This window comes from Sarcophilus harrisii, chromosome 5 (assembly GCF_902635505.1).
Source record: "Sarcophilus harrisii chromosome 5, mSarHar1.11, whole genome shotgun sequence".
Taxonomy (NCBI): Eukaryota; Metazoa; Chordata; class Mammalia; order Dasyuromorphia; family Dasyuridae; genus Sarcophilus; species Sarcophilus harrisii.
In genome coordinates, this window is record NC_045430.1 from 90,780,214 (window position 1) to 90,796,477 (window position 16,264).

The 16,264-nt window shown below is 41.8% G+C and overlaps 1 protein-coding gene across 2 annotated transcripts in view; it reads right to left on the reverse strand.

The window, feature by feature from the left end:
• ACVRL1 (activin A receptor like type 1) overlaps positions 1 to 14,667 on the reverse strand; it is a 29,499-nt gene extending 14,832 nt beyond the window's left edge. The window contains exons 1-4 of one of the 2 annotated variants that reach the window (XM_012551490.3): positions 14,178 to 14,667; positions 3,559 to 3,625; positions 808 to 1,065; positions 156 to 367 (exon numbers count right to left, since the gene is read on the reverse strand). In XM_012551490.3, coding sequence (XP_012406944.2) covers positions 156 to 367; positions 808 to 1,065; positions 3,559 to 3,601 — 513 coding nt within the window. In that variant the 5' untranslated portion in view covers positions 3,602 to 3,625; positions 14,178 to 14,667. The remainder of the gene's footprint in view (positions 1 to 155; positions 368 to 807; positions 1,066 to 3,558; positions 3,626 to 14,177) is intronic. The other variant, XM_023505303.2, reaches the window with a different exon arrangement.
• Positions 14,668 to 16,264: the final 1,597 nt, after the last annotated feature.

Genomic DNA, 16,264 nt, shown 5'->3' on the forward strand with positions numbered 1-16,264 from the left:
TATCAATCTCTGTGTTCATTTCTGTCTTTTTGCTGTGTCAATATTTCCAGCCATTTATTTCCCTGCTTCTTTCTCCTTGTCTTGCAACTCGGGGACTCCTTCACTGACACCCTTTCTCCCCTCTCTGTACATCCCTGAAACTCTGAGGCCCTCACCCACAGTGTGCTGTCCCCCAGCTCCGATGCCTTCAGGATGAGGCTGGATTCTCCCAGGTCACTGTTCAAGGCTCTTTGTTTCTCACGCCTTCGACTGAGGTGCCACAGGCCCAGGGCCCCCAGCCCCAGAAGGATCAGCAGAGCCAACCCAGGGCCCAAAATCAGTGGCAGTTGGTTAGTTCGATGGGGTTCCTCTGGTGTGGCTGGTGTGGCTGGTGAAAGTGGAGAAACAACTGAGATCCACTCTGTAAGGAACTCATTCCCCAGGGGATAAGTCAAGACCCTACACCATTTTAATAATCCTTTGTCCACTGGGATCTGTTCCAAATTGGGTATAGGTAAACATGGATTATAGACTTTATTTTATCTCTTTGGGAGAAAAATATACCTAATTCCCAGCCCAAGATGGAGACAGAATTAGTATAGGTGGCCTGCCTCCTTCCCACTCCCAGGGGATGCATAGGAACCAGTGATGGTGAGAGCTTTTGAATTGGTGTATCAGGACTGAATAGGACAGAAGCTCAACTGGGTTAGTTAGATGGACAGGGTGTGATGTGTATATAAGGGAAATCAGATCAAAGGGAGCAAAGATGCTAGCTGGGTAGGAAGGATGACAATGCCTAGGAATGTGGGCAGAAGATGAGACCCGCACTTGCTAATTTCAGGGTGATGTTGAGGTTGCAGAGAGGCTGGTAGCAGCAATGATGGGCAAAGGCCTCAGTGGGCAGTCCCAGACATGTCTCTTGGTGGTGCTGGTTACTGCAGCCCCGATACTCTCGGGGTTGTCCTCCTGCCTCTTTTATCAGCCACACAGTGCACCAAGACCCCTGGCAGGTGGAAGATCCCTTGCAGTTAAAGTTCTCACAGGCACAGGTCAAGAGAGAGTTGGGTGAGGACATCGTAGAACCACCTGACAGAAAGAAGGACAGAAAGGCAACTCAGGAACTTGGAATACCAACTCACAACATGGGAGACTCCAACATATATCTCCCAAGACTGGTCCCAGGCTCCCATAGCAGAGGGGCTCAGAACTGACAGCTGCAACAAGGGCTGCCCTATTATAATGCATTTCTATCAATACACCTCATATCCTGTGCTTGCAGCTCCAAGATAGGTCCTATCATAGAGTTATGCAGGTATACCTTGAAAGGACCTTAGAGGCAATATAGTCTTACCTATCGCCATTAAACAGAAGAGAGAAATGAGACTCAGAAAAGTAGACTGACTCACATGAACAGTGTTTGAGTCAGGATTTGAACCCAGATCCTCTAATTCCAGCTCCCACATTCTATCATGGTTGTCTTTAAGTCTCTGAGGCATAGTCAATCACTGTGGAGTCTCACTCTGGTTTTTAGCAATTTAGCACCTACCTTAGCCTTTTAAGGGTGTTTCCTACCCCCATTTACCAACCAACACCATTACATTTAGCTTAATATTGCTAGCGCAACCTTAGGGGGGGAAGGAGAGGGAAAAAAGGAATGAATGGCACCTGTCTTTCACTACTATCACAACTGAGCTCTGCTAGTCCCACTCAGATTTTTAGGAGTCTCATAGTCATTTCTCTTGCCTCTCTTTCCCCAGAAGTCCCATACAAAAGAATCAGAGCCAGGGTTAAAGCTGTTTCCCAACAATTAAATCAAACAACTTATTCCTCTAATCACCCTCTATGGGATTGTTTGGCTCAGGTGGCAAGGAGAAAAGGCTGAGGAATCCTAAAAGAGCTAGGTCAAAGCTTTTTCCCACATTCGTGTCCTTGGCTTCCATTTTTGCCTTCATTCCTCTTGTCTATTCTTATCTCCTCAAATTCTACCACTCCATCATTTTCCATCTAATCTATTCCCTCATTTATTCTATTCCAAGTTTCCTCCACTACTCATCACATCTACAGTGTCTTTCTTTTATCTACTTCATGTCTCATTTATTCTCTCAGGTTTCCTCTCCCATCACCTCTCTCATCTACTTTAATTCTAACTGTAAAGACGGATCTAGAAGGATTGTGGTCCTATACTCATAACTGAACCCCAGGTTACTTTTTAGAATGGTTTATTCATTATCAAGTAGACTTGCAACCCCCAGATTCACTGGAGTTTCAGTCTCTGGTAATGGATCCTAACCCTTTTCTGGCCAGTGGGGTGTCCAAAATTAAAAAGAAATCCTGGCCTGGCAGGGAACAAAAATACTTCCTCTCAGACTTTGACTGAAACATAGTAAGGGTTAAGAAAAAAATCAAAAGCATACAGATTAAGGAAAAATGCAACAAATTAAGATATAAGTTTAATCAGGCAACAAGATAATGAAATGAGTAGAAAAACTGAGAGGCAGGAGATCTAGATTCTAATCCTGCTTTTATAGCTATGTGACTTCCATATTATGAATCTTGATTTCCTTAATCTGTAAAATGGGATAATTACTATTTGCACTAACGACCTCAAAGAGATGTGTAACTTTCCAAGGAAAGTGGTTTTCAAACTTTTAAGCTCCATAAAGAAGAGAGTTGTTTTTGGTGAATGAGACCCCTGATTTCATTGGCAGAAGACAATCCAGTGAGAACTTGCTTCTACCAATACAGATCTGAATCTACTCTCCAGTTCTGAGCCTTAGAAAGTTTTCTGGTGACACCTTAAGATTTCACAAGATATCACACAGTGAGTATATGTTAGAAGTGGAATTCGAACCCACGTCTTTCTGATGCTCATATGAGCTGTTATTATCTATAAAATGAGAGACAACCAGACAGTTTCTTTTTTTTCTTTCTTTTTTTTCTTTTTTTTTTTTTTTAACAGCAAGAGTGCTCCTATTTTCTTTAAATTTAAATAATAGCTTTTTATAGCCAATTGCTTTGGGATTAAAAATTCTGTGATTCTGTGACTGGATGATCTTTAAGTTCCTTTCTGCCTTGAATCGTAAGTTATTACCCCTCTTGATCATAAACCTGCCTCTGCCCAACTGAAGCTGGCAGCAGCTAAGAGAGATCAAGATTATTCATTTCACTGGATCCAACAATGCAGGATTAGTTGAGACTAACATAAGGGGGCTCTGGGATTCAGCTGAATGCCCTATCTCCTTTTCTTTCTCAAAGCATTCTAGAGCATTTCCTTGTACCCATCTACGTCCTCTTCCTTCTGCTTTGTCATTTATCCTCTATCTCTCCACTTTTAGTTACTCATCCACCTGTCCTTCATTCTACCAACCTATCCCATTTGGCTACCTCTTCATAATTCTTACAAGAGATTCTCTCCTCCTGGCCTTAATCCACTCAAATCTGGCCAACATGTCAAGACAAAGCTGAAGCAGCATCCTTAGATCCTACTTAAGGGATCCTGGGCCCTCCCTGCAATCTTCCTTTCTGTTTTAATCCTAGATGGGTTTCAAAGTCCTACTCCCCAACCTCATAGAAACTCACCATCAGCCAGGCCCAGAGCCAGCAGCAGCACGAGCAGGTCCATCCCAGGGGGACTCAGGACCTCCTTCTAGATGGGGAATAAGGAAGAAGGATGGGCAGATCTTATTCTTCCTCCCGGGACCTCAGACACTGACCGTACATCCAGTCCTACATGGAGCCCCCTAAAATGCCCTTCTCACTCAGAATCCCCTGGAGTTGTGAATGTTGAGTGGTGTGTTTTGTTGGGTTGGATTTTTTTTTTTTTTTTGCATGGGGTGGAGTTGGGGGGGGGGGGTGTCCTCCTCCCTTCCCATGCAGCTCACTCTGGGGAGTGGCTTTGTAAGGGAAGTCCGGGCCAACTTCCCCAATGGAAACCAAATCGCCTGGGAGGAGTAAAGGGTGTACATAAGGGGAGGGGGAGGGGAGGGGAGGAGATGGAGAATCAGTGACTCAGAGCTTATGAAAGCACCCCATCCTCTTATGCTCCAGCCACCAGCTTGGTAAAAGTCAGCAGCAGGGCATTTTGAAATATACAAAAGACATTTCTTGGTTCTCTTTGGCCCACCATTTTTCTCCTGTCCTGTGTGTAAACGTTTACCCTACCTAATCCTCTTGCTACTTTTTAAGCACCCTTTCCAGCCCCATCCCTTTGCTCTTGCCTGATCATCTACCCTTGCTCTTTTCCCCTTCTCCCCCCCACCCCCAGTACCACCTTCTTCCCCACCCCTCCCAACCCTGGCGGCCTGAAGCATAAACAAGCGACTGTCTCCACTTCCTGCCATTCACCGTCCAGCCAGGCTGGGAACAGGAATCAAGATTGTTTAGATTGGGGTCTGGATAGAACACAGAGGAGTCACGAAAGCACTTGTGGGGTGGGGGAAGGCCCTCTAGCCACATTCCTTGGATGGAACAGGTCCCTGGAGGCCAATAGCAAGGTAGGCCTGGGGCCAGCTATCCCCATTCCCACTCGTCATCAGAGAACAGTAAGGTGAGAAAAATCTTAGAGATCATCTTGTCTAATCTTTCATTTGACAAAGAAGGAAACCAAGGCCCAGAGAGGAGGGGAAGTAACTTGACCAAAGTCACACAACTACATCTTCTGATTCCCCAGTCAATCCCTTTTATATGCAATAGAAAAATTAAAGGATCTGGGTTTAAATCTTGCCTTCTATTTACTACCTGAGTGAGCGTGAGAAAGCTCTTTGGGTCTCAATTTCCTCATGTGGAAAAAGAGGATGTGGTCTCTTCCAACTTTCAATCATATGATCTTATGAATGAGGGTGAGAAATCAGAGCTTGGGCCTTTGGGAGACCTGTCAGGATCCTAAATTAGGGGACAGACCTCAGGTCCATTTTCATTTTATAATTGAAAGAACTTAGGGAGTCTATATGATTTGCCCAAGATAGATAGCTGACATCAAAAGTCAAACAAAGTAGACCTTTAATAGGAAATGCCATCTGCATCCAGAAAGAGAATTATGATGATCGAATACAAATCAACACATGCTATGTTCACTTTTTTTCTCTCTATTGGTTTTTTCCTTTTATTCTGATTTTTCTCTCCCAACACGATGCATAAAGAAATGTGTATTTTAAAAATGGCAAAAACAAGATTATACAATGATTAATTCTGATGGACTTGGCTCTTTTTAACAATGAGATGATTGAGGCCAGTTTCAATTATCTCATGATGAAGAGAGCCATCTACACTCAGAGAGAGGACTGTGGGAATTGAGTGTGGATCACAACATAGCATTTTCACTCTTTTTGTTGTTGCTTGCATTGTGTTTTCTTTCTCATTTTTTCCCTTTTTGATCTGATCTTTCTTGTGCAGCAAGATAATTGTATAAGTATGTATACATATATTGGATTTAATACATATTTTAACATATTTAACATCTATTGGATTACTTGCCATCTAGGGGAGGGGTGGGGAGAAGGGAGAAAAATTTGGAACACAAGGTTTTGCAAGGGTCAATGTTGAAAAATTATCCATGCATATGTTTTAAAAATAAAAAAGCTTTAATTAAAAATGTACGTGTATAACCAGAAAAAAATAAAACTTTTTTTTTAAAAGAAGAACTCAGGGAAGGAATCCATTCCTGGTCCTGCTCCTAGCCCATCTCAGCTACTTGAGAGTTGAGAGTTAAGCCCTTTACTACACAAACTCTATTGACTCCTTTCTACTTGGTGATCTTTAGAAAAAGCTTCTTTACTTCTTGTGGGAAGAGAATGAGGGGGAAGAGGAGCCCTTGCTAAGGGAGAGAGAAGTGAAACAGTGTGACCCCAGCTAGAGTGGTGAAGCATGTTCTAACCTGAAGTCCCCAGCTCTGGCTCTAACTTGCCATCCCTTCCCAGTTCCCAGTTCTTACTTGTTAAAAGCTGAATGTCAAAAGTGATTTTTCTAGAGAGAACTGCTCAAAGGATATGAATGAATATTTTATGAAGGAAGAAATCTAAGCAATAAACAACTTTATGAAAAATGCCCCAATAATTGATATTCCATATAATGAGATAAAGCACCTCAGAAGTTCTACCTCACTCTGATCAGATTTTCAAAGATGACAAAAGAGGAATATGGCAAATTTAGAGGGGCTATGGGAAAACAGGTATCCTAAGGTCAGCTAGTTGGCACAATGGATAGAGCACTGGACCCTAGAGTCAAGAGAACCTGAGTTCAAATCTGGCCTCAGACACCTGACATTTTCTAACTATGTGACCATGGCCAAGTCACCTAACCTTGTTGCCTCAAAACAAACAAACAACAATAGGTATCCTGGTGTATTCTTGGTGCAGCTATAAGTTGGTGTAGTCATTCTGGAAAGCAAGTTGGAATGATGTCCAAAAAGTCACTAACTTATGACTACCATTTGATCCATTAGGATCTAGGATATCACATTTATGTCCCCTAAAAAGAAAAGAAATTGCTTCTTTAAAAATGTTTTTTTAAAAATTTAAAAATAAAACAAAATTGTTTATAGTTATCCTTTTTACAGCAACAAATAAATGGAAACAAAGGGCATACCCACTTATTGAGAAATGACGAAACAATATTTGTGGCATACCAACGTAATCAATGGGCAGTGAGGTGATTCAGTGTATAGAACATCAGGCTTAGAGTCAGGAAGACTCATATGAGTTCAAATCTGTCCTCAAATACTTACTGTGTGGCCTTGGGCAAGTCAATTAATACTGTTTGCCTTTGTTTCCTCATCTGTAACCTGAGCTGGAAAAGGAAATGACAAACCACTCCAGTATCTTGGCCAAGAAAACCCCAAAAGGAGTCACAAAGAATCAGAAGTGACTGAATAACAACAAAATGTCATCAACTGTTGCTTTGTAAGAGATGATAAAAATAGATGGTTTTAAAGATTAGAAGATGGAAGATTTACATGAACTGATGCAAAGTGAAATGTACAGAACTAGAAGAACAATTTTTAAAATAACAAGATTGCAAAGCAAAACAACTTTGCCAAGAGTTCTGATCAATGCAATAATCAACTATGTTTCTAGAGGACTGATATTGAGACATACTATCCTCTTCTTGAGAGAGAGGTGATCAACTCATGGTGCAGAATAAGATACAGATTTTCAGACAGAGTCAATGTAAGAATTTGTTTTGCTTGCCAATACATATCTGTCAAAGGGTTTGTTTTTCTTTTTCAATGGGGAATGGGTAGGAGATTGAAGGGGGATAGGAGTAGAGCAGTGAAAGTAAGGAAAGAAAAAAAGAAAAGGAGAAAGAGAGAGATTTTTTTTTAATGCAGAGAAGAGAACAGAAAGCTAGAAAAGAGCACAGACGAGTACAATAGTCTTCAAAGTTACAGGTTGAATTTATAACATACTTTAAAAGAAAAACTGTATATAATAGAGACCTATAGTTTCATTTATGATCCTTTTATTCTGTTCTAGTATGTATATGGAAACATCCAGTTTATTTAGTGTTTGTTACATTCTGAAAAAAATAAAATAAAATGCCTATGGCAAGAAAACATGAATAGAGCACAGCATGGATTCAGTCTTGGGCATAATGAATAGAGCTCTGGGCCTGGGGGCAGGAAGACTAGTTTTGAAACTCTAGGCAAGTCAGTTAATCCTATTTGCCTCAGTTTCCTCATCTGTAAAATGAGCTGGAGAAAAAATGAACAATCCTGTCCTTCCTTATCTCTGCCAAGAAAACCTCAAATAAAGGTCACCACTGAAAACGACTCAATAACAAGGACAACAAAATGGTGTAACAGAGACTAGAATGCTTACCCTGGCTAGGTCATTCAATAACTCTACACATAGTAGGCCCTTAATAAATGTTTGTTTCCTTTAAGTCTCAAATAAAATCCCATGTTCTACAGGATGTCTTCCCCAACTCTTTATTCCAGTGTTTCTTCCTCCCCAGCCCAGATTAATTATTTCCTTTTTATCCTAAATATAGTTCCCTTTGTATATACTTGTTATCTCTCCAGTTAGATTGTAAATTCCTCGAGGGCAGGGGCTGTCTTTTACCTTTTTTTGTATCCCCAATACTTAGCACAGTGTCAAGTATACAGTAGGTCCTCAATAAATATTTAATGATTATTTATTAACTGACTGACCAATTTTATCATTATCACAGTGTCCTCACCTTTAAAATGGAGACAGTACTCCCACTGCTTCACTGAGTTGTTAAATCATGGGATTTAGATCTTGAAAGGACTTTAGCTATTCCAATCCCAACAATTTACGGATGTGGAAACTGAAGCCAGGAGATGGAAAGGGATGTGCCAATAAGAAGCAGAGTCAGGGTTTGATCCCAGATTCTCTGCCCTCAAAACCAGTAGTCTTTACACTATACCACAATGTCTCTTAGAGGCATCAATGAGATCTTATTGATAACTAAACAAAGTAATATGTGATGAATTATAATTATGGACTGAGACTGAAAGTAGAAGTATGAAGATTTGAGGGGAGAAGGGTTCTTTGAAGCAATTCCAGGTGTATCCTGGGGTGACCTAGAGGTCTCAAGCAATAGAAGAGGATTTCCTCTATCTATAGCAAGAGAGGGGTCCTCCTGCACCGGGAATGAAGTGAGGCAGGATAACCCTGAATATAGCAGACACTTCCCACACTGGGGGCAATTCCAGTCTTCCTGAGTGTGCCGGGGGCCTCTGTTTCCTCAGGGCCTCACCCCACCCCCACCTCAGGCCAGCAACTATAGAGGAAATGGAACCTAGAGTCATACCTTCATTTTCAGTTAGACTTCCCTTTTCTTATCATTATGTTCTCTGAGAACAGACTCAAGGAACAGATTTCATCTAGAAGAGAAGGGCCCTCATCTACCTGGGGCGGGTGCTATTTTCCCAGAATTAGTGACTTTCTGTAGGGACAGCTGGGGAGAGGAAGGGAAATCTGGGAGAAGATAGAGCCATAGATTATTATCACTAGAAGGGACGTTAGATGTCACCTAGATGAGCTCCCTTATTTTCCAGGGGAATATATAATTACAGACAAGAAGTCACTTGCTTACAGCCCCCAGCTAATAAATGCAGAGCTGGGAGAAGTCACTTGCTTACAGCCCCCAGCTAGTAAATGAAGAGCTGGGACTCAGCAGGTGGGCAAGTCAAAAACTTCAAGGGAAGATTAGGGATGGAAGTGGGAGGGTTAAAGCAGAAAGTGGGATGTAGCCTGATACTGACTGATATTAGAGTATGTGTGGATATGTAATAAGATTAGGGCTATGGGTATATCTCTAGGTGTTTCATACATGTGCATGTATGTGCGCCAATATGGGCTTATATGTAGTATATGTGTCTCTGTGTTTGTGTGCATGTATAAAAAGTGTTCACACTGCCCAGCAAAGGTCTCTGGGGGTGGATGTTCCCAGTAGAAAAAACACTAAACTCAGAGTCAGAAGCCCTAGGTTAGGATGCTGACTTGAACAATTATTGGCCACATGAGTCTGAATAAGTCATATTCCTTTGCTGAGCCCTACTTTCCTCAGCTATAAAATGATGATAGCTATATTTGCACTACTGTGTCCTGATGATGAAGTGAGAAAAGTTTTATACATCTAAGAAGCACTATTCTTCCATAACCCATGCTTTTTCCCTTCCCTTTCCAATACGGTTGTTAAATATTTACTGGAGTACCTATGTATTGTTCTATAAACAAGCCTGAGCTCAGCAGGAGTGCAGTAGAAGGCTCAGAGAATAAAGTCATCACCAGACTTGAGGCTAATGATAATAAAATAATAATGATGATGAACAATAACAATACCTTGCCTTTACATAGCACTTTTAAATTTGCAAAATGCTTTATATCTATCATCTTATTTAGGCCGCACATTGGGGGAGAAGGGATATTATAATCCTGGGGATTTATGATATTTATGATCCTGGGAGATTTAAAGTAGATCTCAAAAGAAGGCTACCAAGCTCAGACTAGTCTTATGCCAAAAGTTAAAAAGGAAAAGGTCTGTTTCAGTGATTATATGAGTAAAATGGACCAGACTCAAGGCCAGGCCTGAATAGCTAATCCTTTTATAACAGCCACATTCCAAACCACTCTTCTTCCCATCCCTAGAACTTCAACCAGAGGCACTGAGAACTGAGATTCTTTTTTAAATGTTTCATACCTCTAAAAGTCAAAAGTCCAGTCACTTGTATGGAGGTTTAATTTGCCTGAAGGGATGAATGGGGACTGGATCTAAGTCATCCATGATCAACCTCTACCATTGTCTCTCCAAACCTTTCGTGCTTTTAGTCACAATCAGAAGCACTGCAGCACAGTAGCAAGACTACTGGGCTTCCACTCAGAAGGTTGAGGTTTAAGACCGCATTCAGACACTTATATAGTAGATAAGGAACAGAAGCTTTCTGAGCTTCAGATTTCTTCTCTGTCAAATGGAGATAAGCCACTTCAAAAGTTTATTTGTTAGAAATGTCAGATCAGACAAGGCCTGTACCTTCCTTCAAAATCAGTTTGATGATTAGAGGTTAGAATTCTGAGTCTTGGGGTTGAAGAGCCTATCTCTTCTTTTGCCTGTCCCTTCTTCCTTGTCCAGACTAGGAACTTTCAGTGGGCACGAATCCAAAAATGAGGGAGTAAAACTAGATCATCTCTCTAAAGTCCTTCCCAACCATAAACCAGTCATCAAATCAAATATATCAATCATCTACTAAGTGTAAGACACTGAGAGTGCCGAATAGAGATAAGTTAGTACAAAAAATTTTGAGGATGGGGAGTGAAGTAACTAGTGTGCTTAGGAAAAATTTTCTGTAAGAAATAGGACCTGAACTGAGCCAATTAGTACCTCTTGGAAGAGTCAATTATTAAAATTTCAATGTAAGCATTTAACCCTTAAGAATTGGCAAATGCTACAAATCAGAGCTTGATTTATTGTTTGGTTAATTTTTAGGTTTAAGAAAATGATGGAGAAAATTTACTAATGTAGATTAAATGTAAAAGTATGTCTGAATTCCAAGACTTGTGAGGGAAAATGCCATCCACATCCAGAGAAAGAACTAGGGAGCCTGAATACAGATCAAAACATACTATTTTCACTTTCTATTGTTTTTTCTTTCACAATATGGTTAATGTGAAAATATGTTTTAATGATTGTACATGTATAAACCTATATCAGACTCCTTGCTTTCTTGGGGAGTGGGGAGAGGGAAGAAAGAGAGGAAGAAAAATTTTGGAACTCAAAATATTACAAAAATTAATGTTGAAAATTACCTTTACATCATTGGAAAAAATGAAATACTATTGAGTGGGGGGGGGGGGGAGTATGTCTGGATACCTTTGTTCCCTCAACACACACATACAGACACAAACACTAGCCTGTTGTTAAACATTACCAGAACACCTATGCCTTGTAAAAATCTTTATGAGATCCTAAGTTTCTGACCAACATTCCAATAGTCTTTCCATTATTCCCTGATTCTTCTCAGGATAGCTAAAAACATAAAGGGGAAGGTTGAGGGTTGTTCATGGAAGATTTAGATCCAATCCCAGTTCAATCCTTCAGGCAGACTAAACCTTTACAATTGGAAGAGATTTTTGAGGTCATCAGGTCCAACCCAGGTTAAATGATTAGCCCATGGTACTGAGGTAGGATTGGAGTACATCTGTCTTTCCAGTACACTAGGCTGGCTTAAGGAAACTAAGGATTCTGAGAAGCAAAAAAGAGGAGGGAACACATTCCAGACATGGGGGAAGGTCTGTGGGAAGGCACAAAGACAGCAGATGGAATTTTAGGAATACTAGCAGGCCAGTTTGGCTTGAGTATACAATGAGTAAAAGACGGTAATATGAGACGTCTACAAAGGCATGTTGCAGCCAGAGCAGGGAGGGCTGAAATGGTTGTTGGAGGAGTTAGTGTTTATCCCAGAGGAAACAGGGACCCTCTCAAGATTTTTGAGCAAGGATAAGACCTGTGAAGACCTGTACTTTAGGAAGATGGTTTTACAAGCTCTTTGAAAGATAGATTGGAAAAAGGAATAGATTGGAATCAGAAAGCCTCATTAAAAGGCAATCATCTTGGGGTGATGAGGGCCCTCTACTAGGGTAGTGACCATGGGAATTCAGAGAAATGTTCAGATGTGGGAGGTGTTAACAGAGGTAAAATGCACAAGATGTGGGTATATCCAATTATGATCTATGTCTCTTCCTCTCGTCAGATCACCATTGTCCTGAGGGTTCTGGGTTAGGGACCTACTGAGAGAAGTGAAAACCTCACAGCACAATATGTCACTGTGTACAATAATTACTAAACAAAAAAAGAAAGAAAATAAAGAAACAAATGTTCCATCTAAGTAGCATCTATATGTCCTTCTCTGCTTAGAGTCCTAAACTGTTTTTAGAAGATCAAATTGTTCAAACCAGGCTTATATTCTCATCTCTTGAAAAAAAGGATAGCTTTTAGCCGGTCTGCACAGTGGATGCTGGTCTTCAGCTGAATCAGGGAGAGTGGGAGTAAAAAGGGCAGGGAATGAGTTTATAGGAAAGCCACAGGAAGAAGGACAGAGATTCTGGTCCCCTAAAGGACTGTCTCTGAAAGAGGACCACATAAGCATGGAATTTAGAATTAAGACCACTGTTTCCCAACTTGCCCACTAATAGAGGTTAAGAGAGGGCAATTTGATCAAAATCATGCAGCTAGATAGTATCAGAGTCAGAACTGACTGTCAGGAATCTTTATTCCTTTTGGCGATAAAAGGGTTGATGACTATGGGGTTAGACTCCCGGCAGGGGTCTTCAAACTACGGCCCTGCAGGCAGATGCAGCAACTGAGGGCATTTATCCCCCTCATCCAGAGCTATGAAGTTTCTATATTTAAAAGCCCACAAAACAAAGTTTTTGTTTTTACTATAGTCCGGCCCTCCAACAGTCTGAGGGACAGTGAACTGGCCCCCTATTTAAAAAGTTTGAGGACCCCTGGTAAAGTTATGGAGTCAGGTGTGGACCCAACTAATGGAGGACCCTGAAATCTAAGGGAAGACCTAATTGAGGCAAAGATCAAGAATAGGCCAAAACGCCCAGGCTGAGAAAGGATCATCTTCACTTGTGGGAGAGACCAACTTGATTCTGCCCACACACATGGGATTTGATATTTCATAAAACCTCCTCTGCAACCAATGGAACACAAAGGAACTCCTGATGAGATCCTGCAGCCTTTTTTGAGGCTCTCAGGAAGTAATCAATCTAAAAATGACCGATTTTGTTTACTACTATACTCTAAAACTTTCAGTAGCTCTCATTACCTACCAAATAAAATAAAAACCCTGGCAAAGTGCAACCCTGTTACAAAGTAATGTCAAACTCCTGGAGAAACTAGGGCTAAATCATACATAAGGCTCCCTGTTGACTCTTTACTCTTGAAAATATCACATGCCTGAAAAGGATACTTCTACTTCTATCTCCAGTCTTTTAATACCCCTTTCTTTCAAAGCTACCCCTTTCAAAAACTCTCCCCTAAAACTGTCCACCTCCATTCCCACCCCACCTCCACAGTGCCTTGTAACACCTTGCCTGAATTTCTACTTTGCACTTATCTCACACCATCTTATATCACATTTGATTGTATATAATTATTCTTCCATTTTTCCCGATTTAGATTGCAAACTCCTTAAGAAAAGGATTAATATCTTTGTACAGAGTGGGCCTTTAAAGATTGTTAAATCGAACTAAATCAATACAGAAAAGACTATACACACTTTAGAACTGGGACATGTTTTTGAAAGTACTGAAAAATGTGAGGGAAATGGTGTGATGAAAAGACAAGACATTTAAAGGACAGGTTGATGATCCCAAGTCTGGACCTTTTGCTCACTGGAAAAGCCCAAATCAACATCTTGCTGTAAATAACCAGGGAGGGGAATCTATAATCTGATTTGGGAGTGAGTTAAGCAATTGGGAATCTCAGACTCTGTGGGTATCTAAACAACATTACTGCACTAGTGACCTCACAGATGTTGGGGACCAAAGTTATAGACCAGGAATTACGGTTTAGGCCTACGGAAGGGAAGTTGTAGGAATACCAGTTATAAGGCTGAGGTTTTCTGGGAATAGTGATAATCCCATCCTGGAATTACAATATGGGCTTCCCTCTGGGAAAGCAGCAAACTCTTCCCCCTCTCCACGCCCCCAGGGCTGACCCCGACTCACCTCCCAGCTCTGCCTTGGGCTGTAGCCCCAGGGCTAGAAGCTCTGGGACTGGGGAGGGGGGGAGGGAGGTATGGACTCAGGCCAACTTCTCTCCTCCTCCCCCGCCCCTGACACCTCCTCCTCCTCCTCCTCCTCCTCTTCTGAAGCTGGGCTGCAGATGCTGGGCCGCTTGGCCGATTGCTGCGGTCCTGGGGCACTTGGAGGCCCGGGACAGGGTGGGGATGCTCTCGATCTTCTCTCGCACCCCACCGGGTCCCGGGGGGCGCTGGCTTCGCTAGCCGGCACTCGGGACAATCTGGGAAGAGGGCAGAAGCTGTAAAGTGTCTTCTTCCAGCTTCTTCCTGCCTGGCCTTGCTCCGCCACTCCCTCCCCTCTAATATACCGTTTCCTATTGCCAAATGCGTTTACTTGGAGAGCTCTCTCTCTGTTTATGGGGCCGCCTCCCCTCTCTTCCTCGCCAGCTGACCGTTCCCTCCGGTCTCCCCGCGCCTCGTCCACAAACCTCCCACATCCGCTGCTCCCTCCAGCCCAGCCCAACCCGGCTCTCAGCTCTCTGGTCCTGCCCCGGGATGGGGATGGGGTTGGGGATGGGGTGGGGAGTGGGGGAGGAAGGGGCGAGCTATGTTGTAAGTTTCTCGTCTTGGGTGCTTGAGTTACAAAATGCAAATCATCACCAATTCAACAGGACTTAGCTGTTCCAAGTGAGGTTGTGGGGGTCCAGAGCCCCTGCTACTCAAAGGAAGTATCTTGGTTTAAGGAAGGAATGAGCCTCCTCACATAGTGACTTTAGGCAAGTGAAATCACTTGTCTGTGCTTTAAGGTCTTTAACCTATAAAATGGGAAGGACTTAATCTCCAACTTTCTTTTCGGTTCTTATAAAGTATATTCTATTCTATTCTCTCCTTAAGGCTGTATAGTGAGAGGACTGGGGGTGGGCGTAAGGAATTCTGGAAAAAGCAGCTCAGGCCTAAAATTGTAAGTTATATCACAAGGATGTTGGAAGAATTTGTTCAAGTCTGTGCTGATACATACCTGTTTTTAAGAAAAAGGCTCTATTCTTGGGGGAATCAGAAGGAAGGAATCAGATTGAGTTTCCTGGGACCCATTCCTATTGTCCCTACTAGCCACTATTGTTGGGAAAGAGGTTCATCAAAGGAGCACAAGAACTTATAAGGGGGGGAATATATGAAGCTTTCTGAATGAAATAGGATTGGGCTATCCCTTTGTAATGATGGGAAAAGGTCTGGGTGTCAGAAGGTACCACAAACAAAAGCTGTGAGGTTTAAATTATTTTTGCTTTATTTCAATTCTTTTGGTGATTGATTTCATTCCTCTGTTGACATTTAATTAGCAGTTGTGAAGGCTATGAATTTCCAGAACCTGTTTGAGACATAGTAAGGGTTAAGAAAAAAAAAAAAATCTTTAAAGGCAAAAAAACAAAAACAAAAACTAAAACTAAATCTTAATTTTAAAAAGTGGAAAAATGAAGGAAAGAAGTAACGCACACAGAGAAAAACGAAGACATAATTCTAAGCATCTGAAACAAGAGGAGGGTTTTGGTTTTTTTTTCTAGAAGAGAAAAGTAGATCTGGGGTCTGGAGAGGGAAAAGAGCTAAGTTAAGAAGTGGGGAGATAAGAGATGATAAGAATCTCTGCTCTTCTCTCTATTTTAATCAACCAGAGCTGACCTAGTTTAAGTCTTCTGTTGGGTAATGGATTAGGAAAGAGCTAAAAGTCAGACCTCTGAGGGAAGGGGAAAGGAATTAGAATCTGTGTCCAAGTCTACAAAGATTTACTGTTCAAAAGGACCAGCTGTTCCTCATATCCATGGAGGAAGCAGGCCAGAGGCAGATATTGAGATTAGATATGTAGAAGAACTTCCCATCTAAATCAGACAGGAGACAGGGGGAATCAGGGACCTAAGGGAGGTTGGGAAATGAGATCTTAAAATGCAGGAAATATACTCATATGTCTGAGGCAGAAATGGAATCCCGGGAAGGGAGGGAAAGGGACAGTCATCTTGAGCCCAGCTTTGGAGCATGATGGAGGAAGCACAGAGTGGAGAGAGTAATGAGGTAGAAAGCATT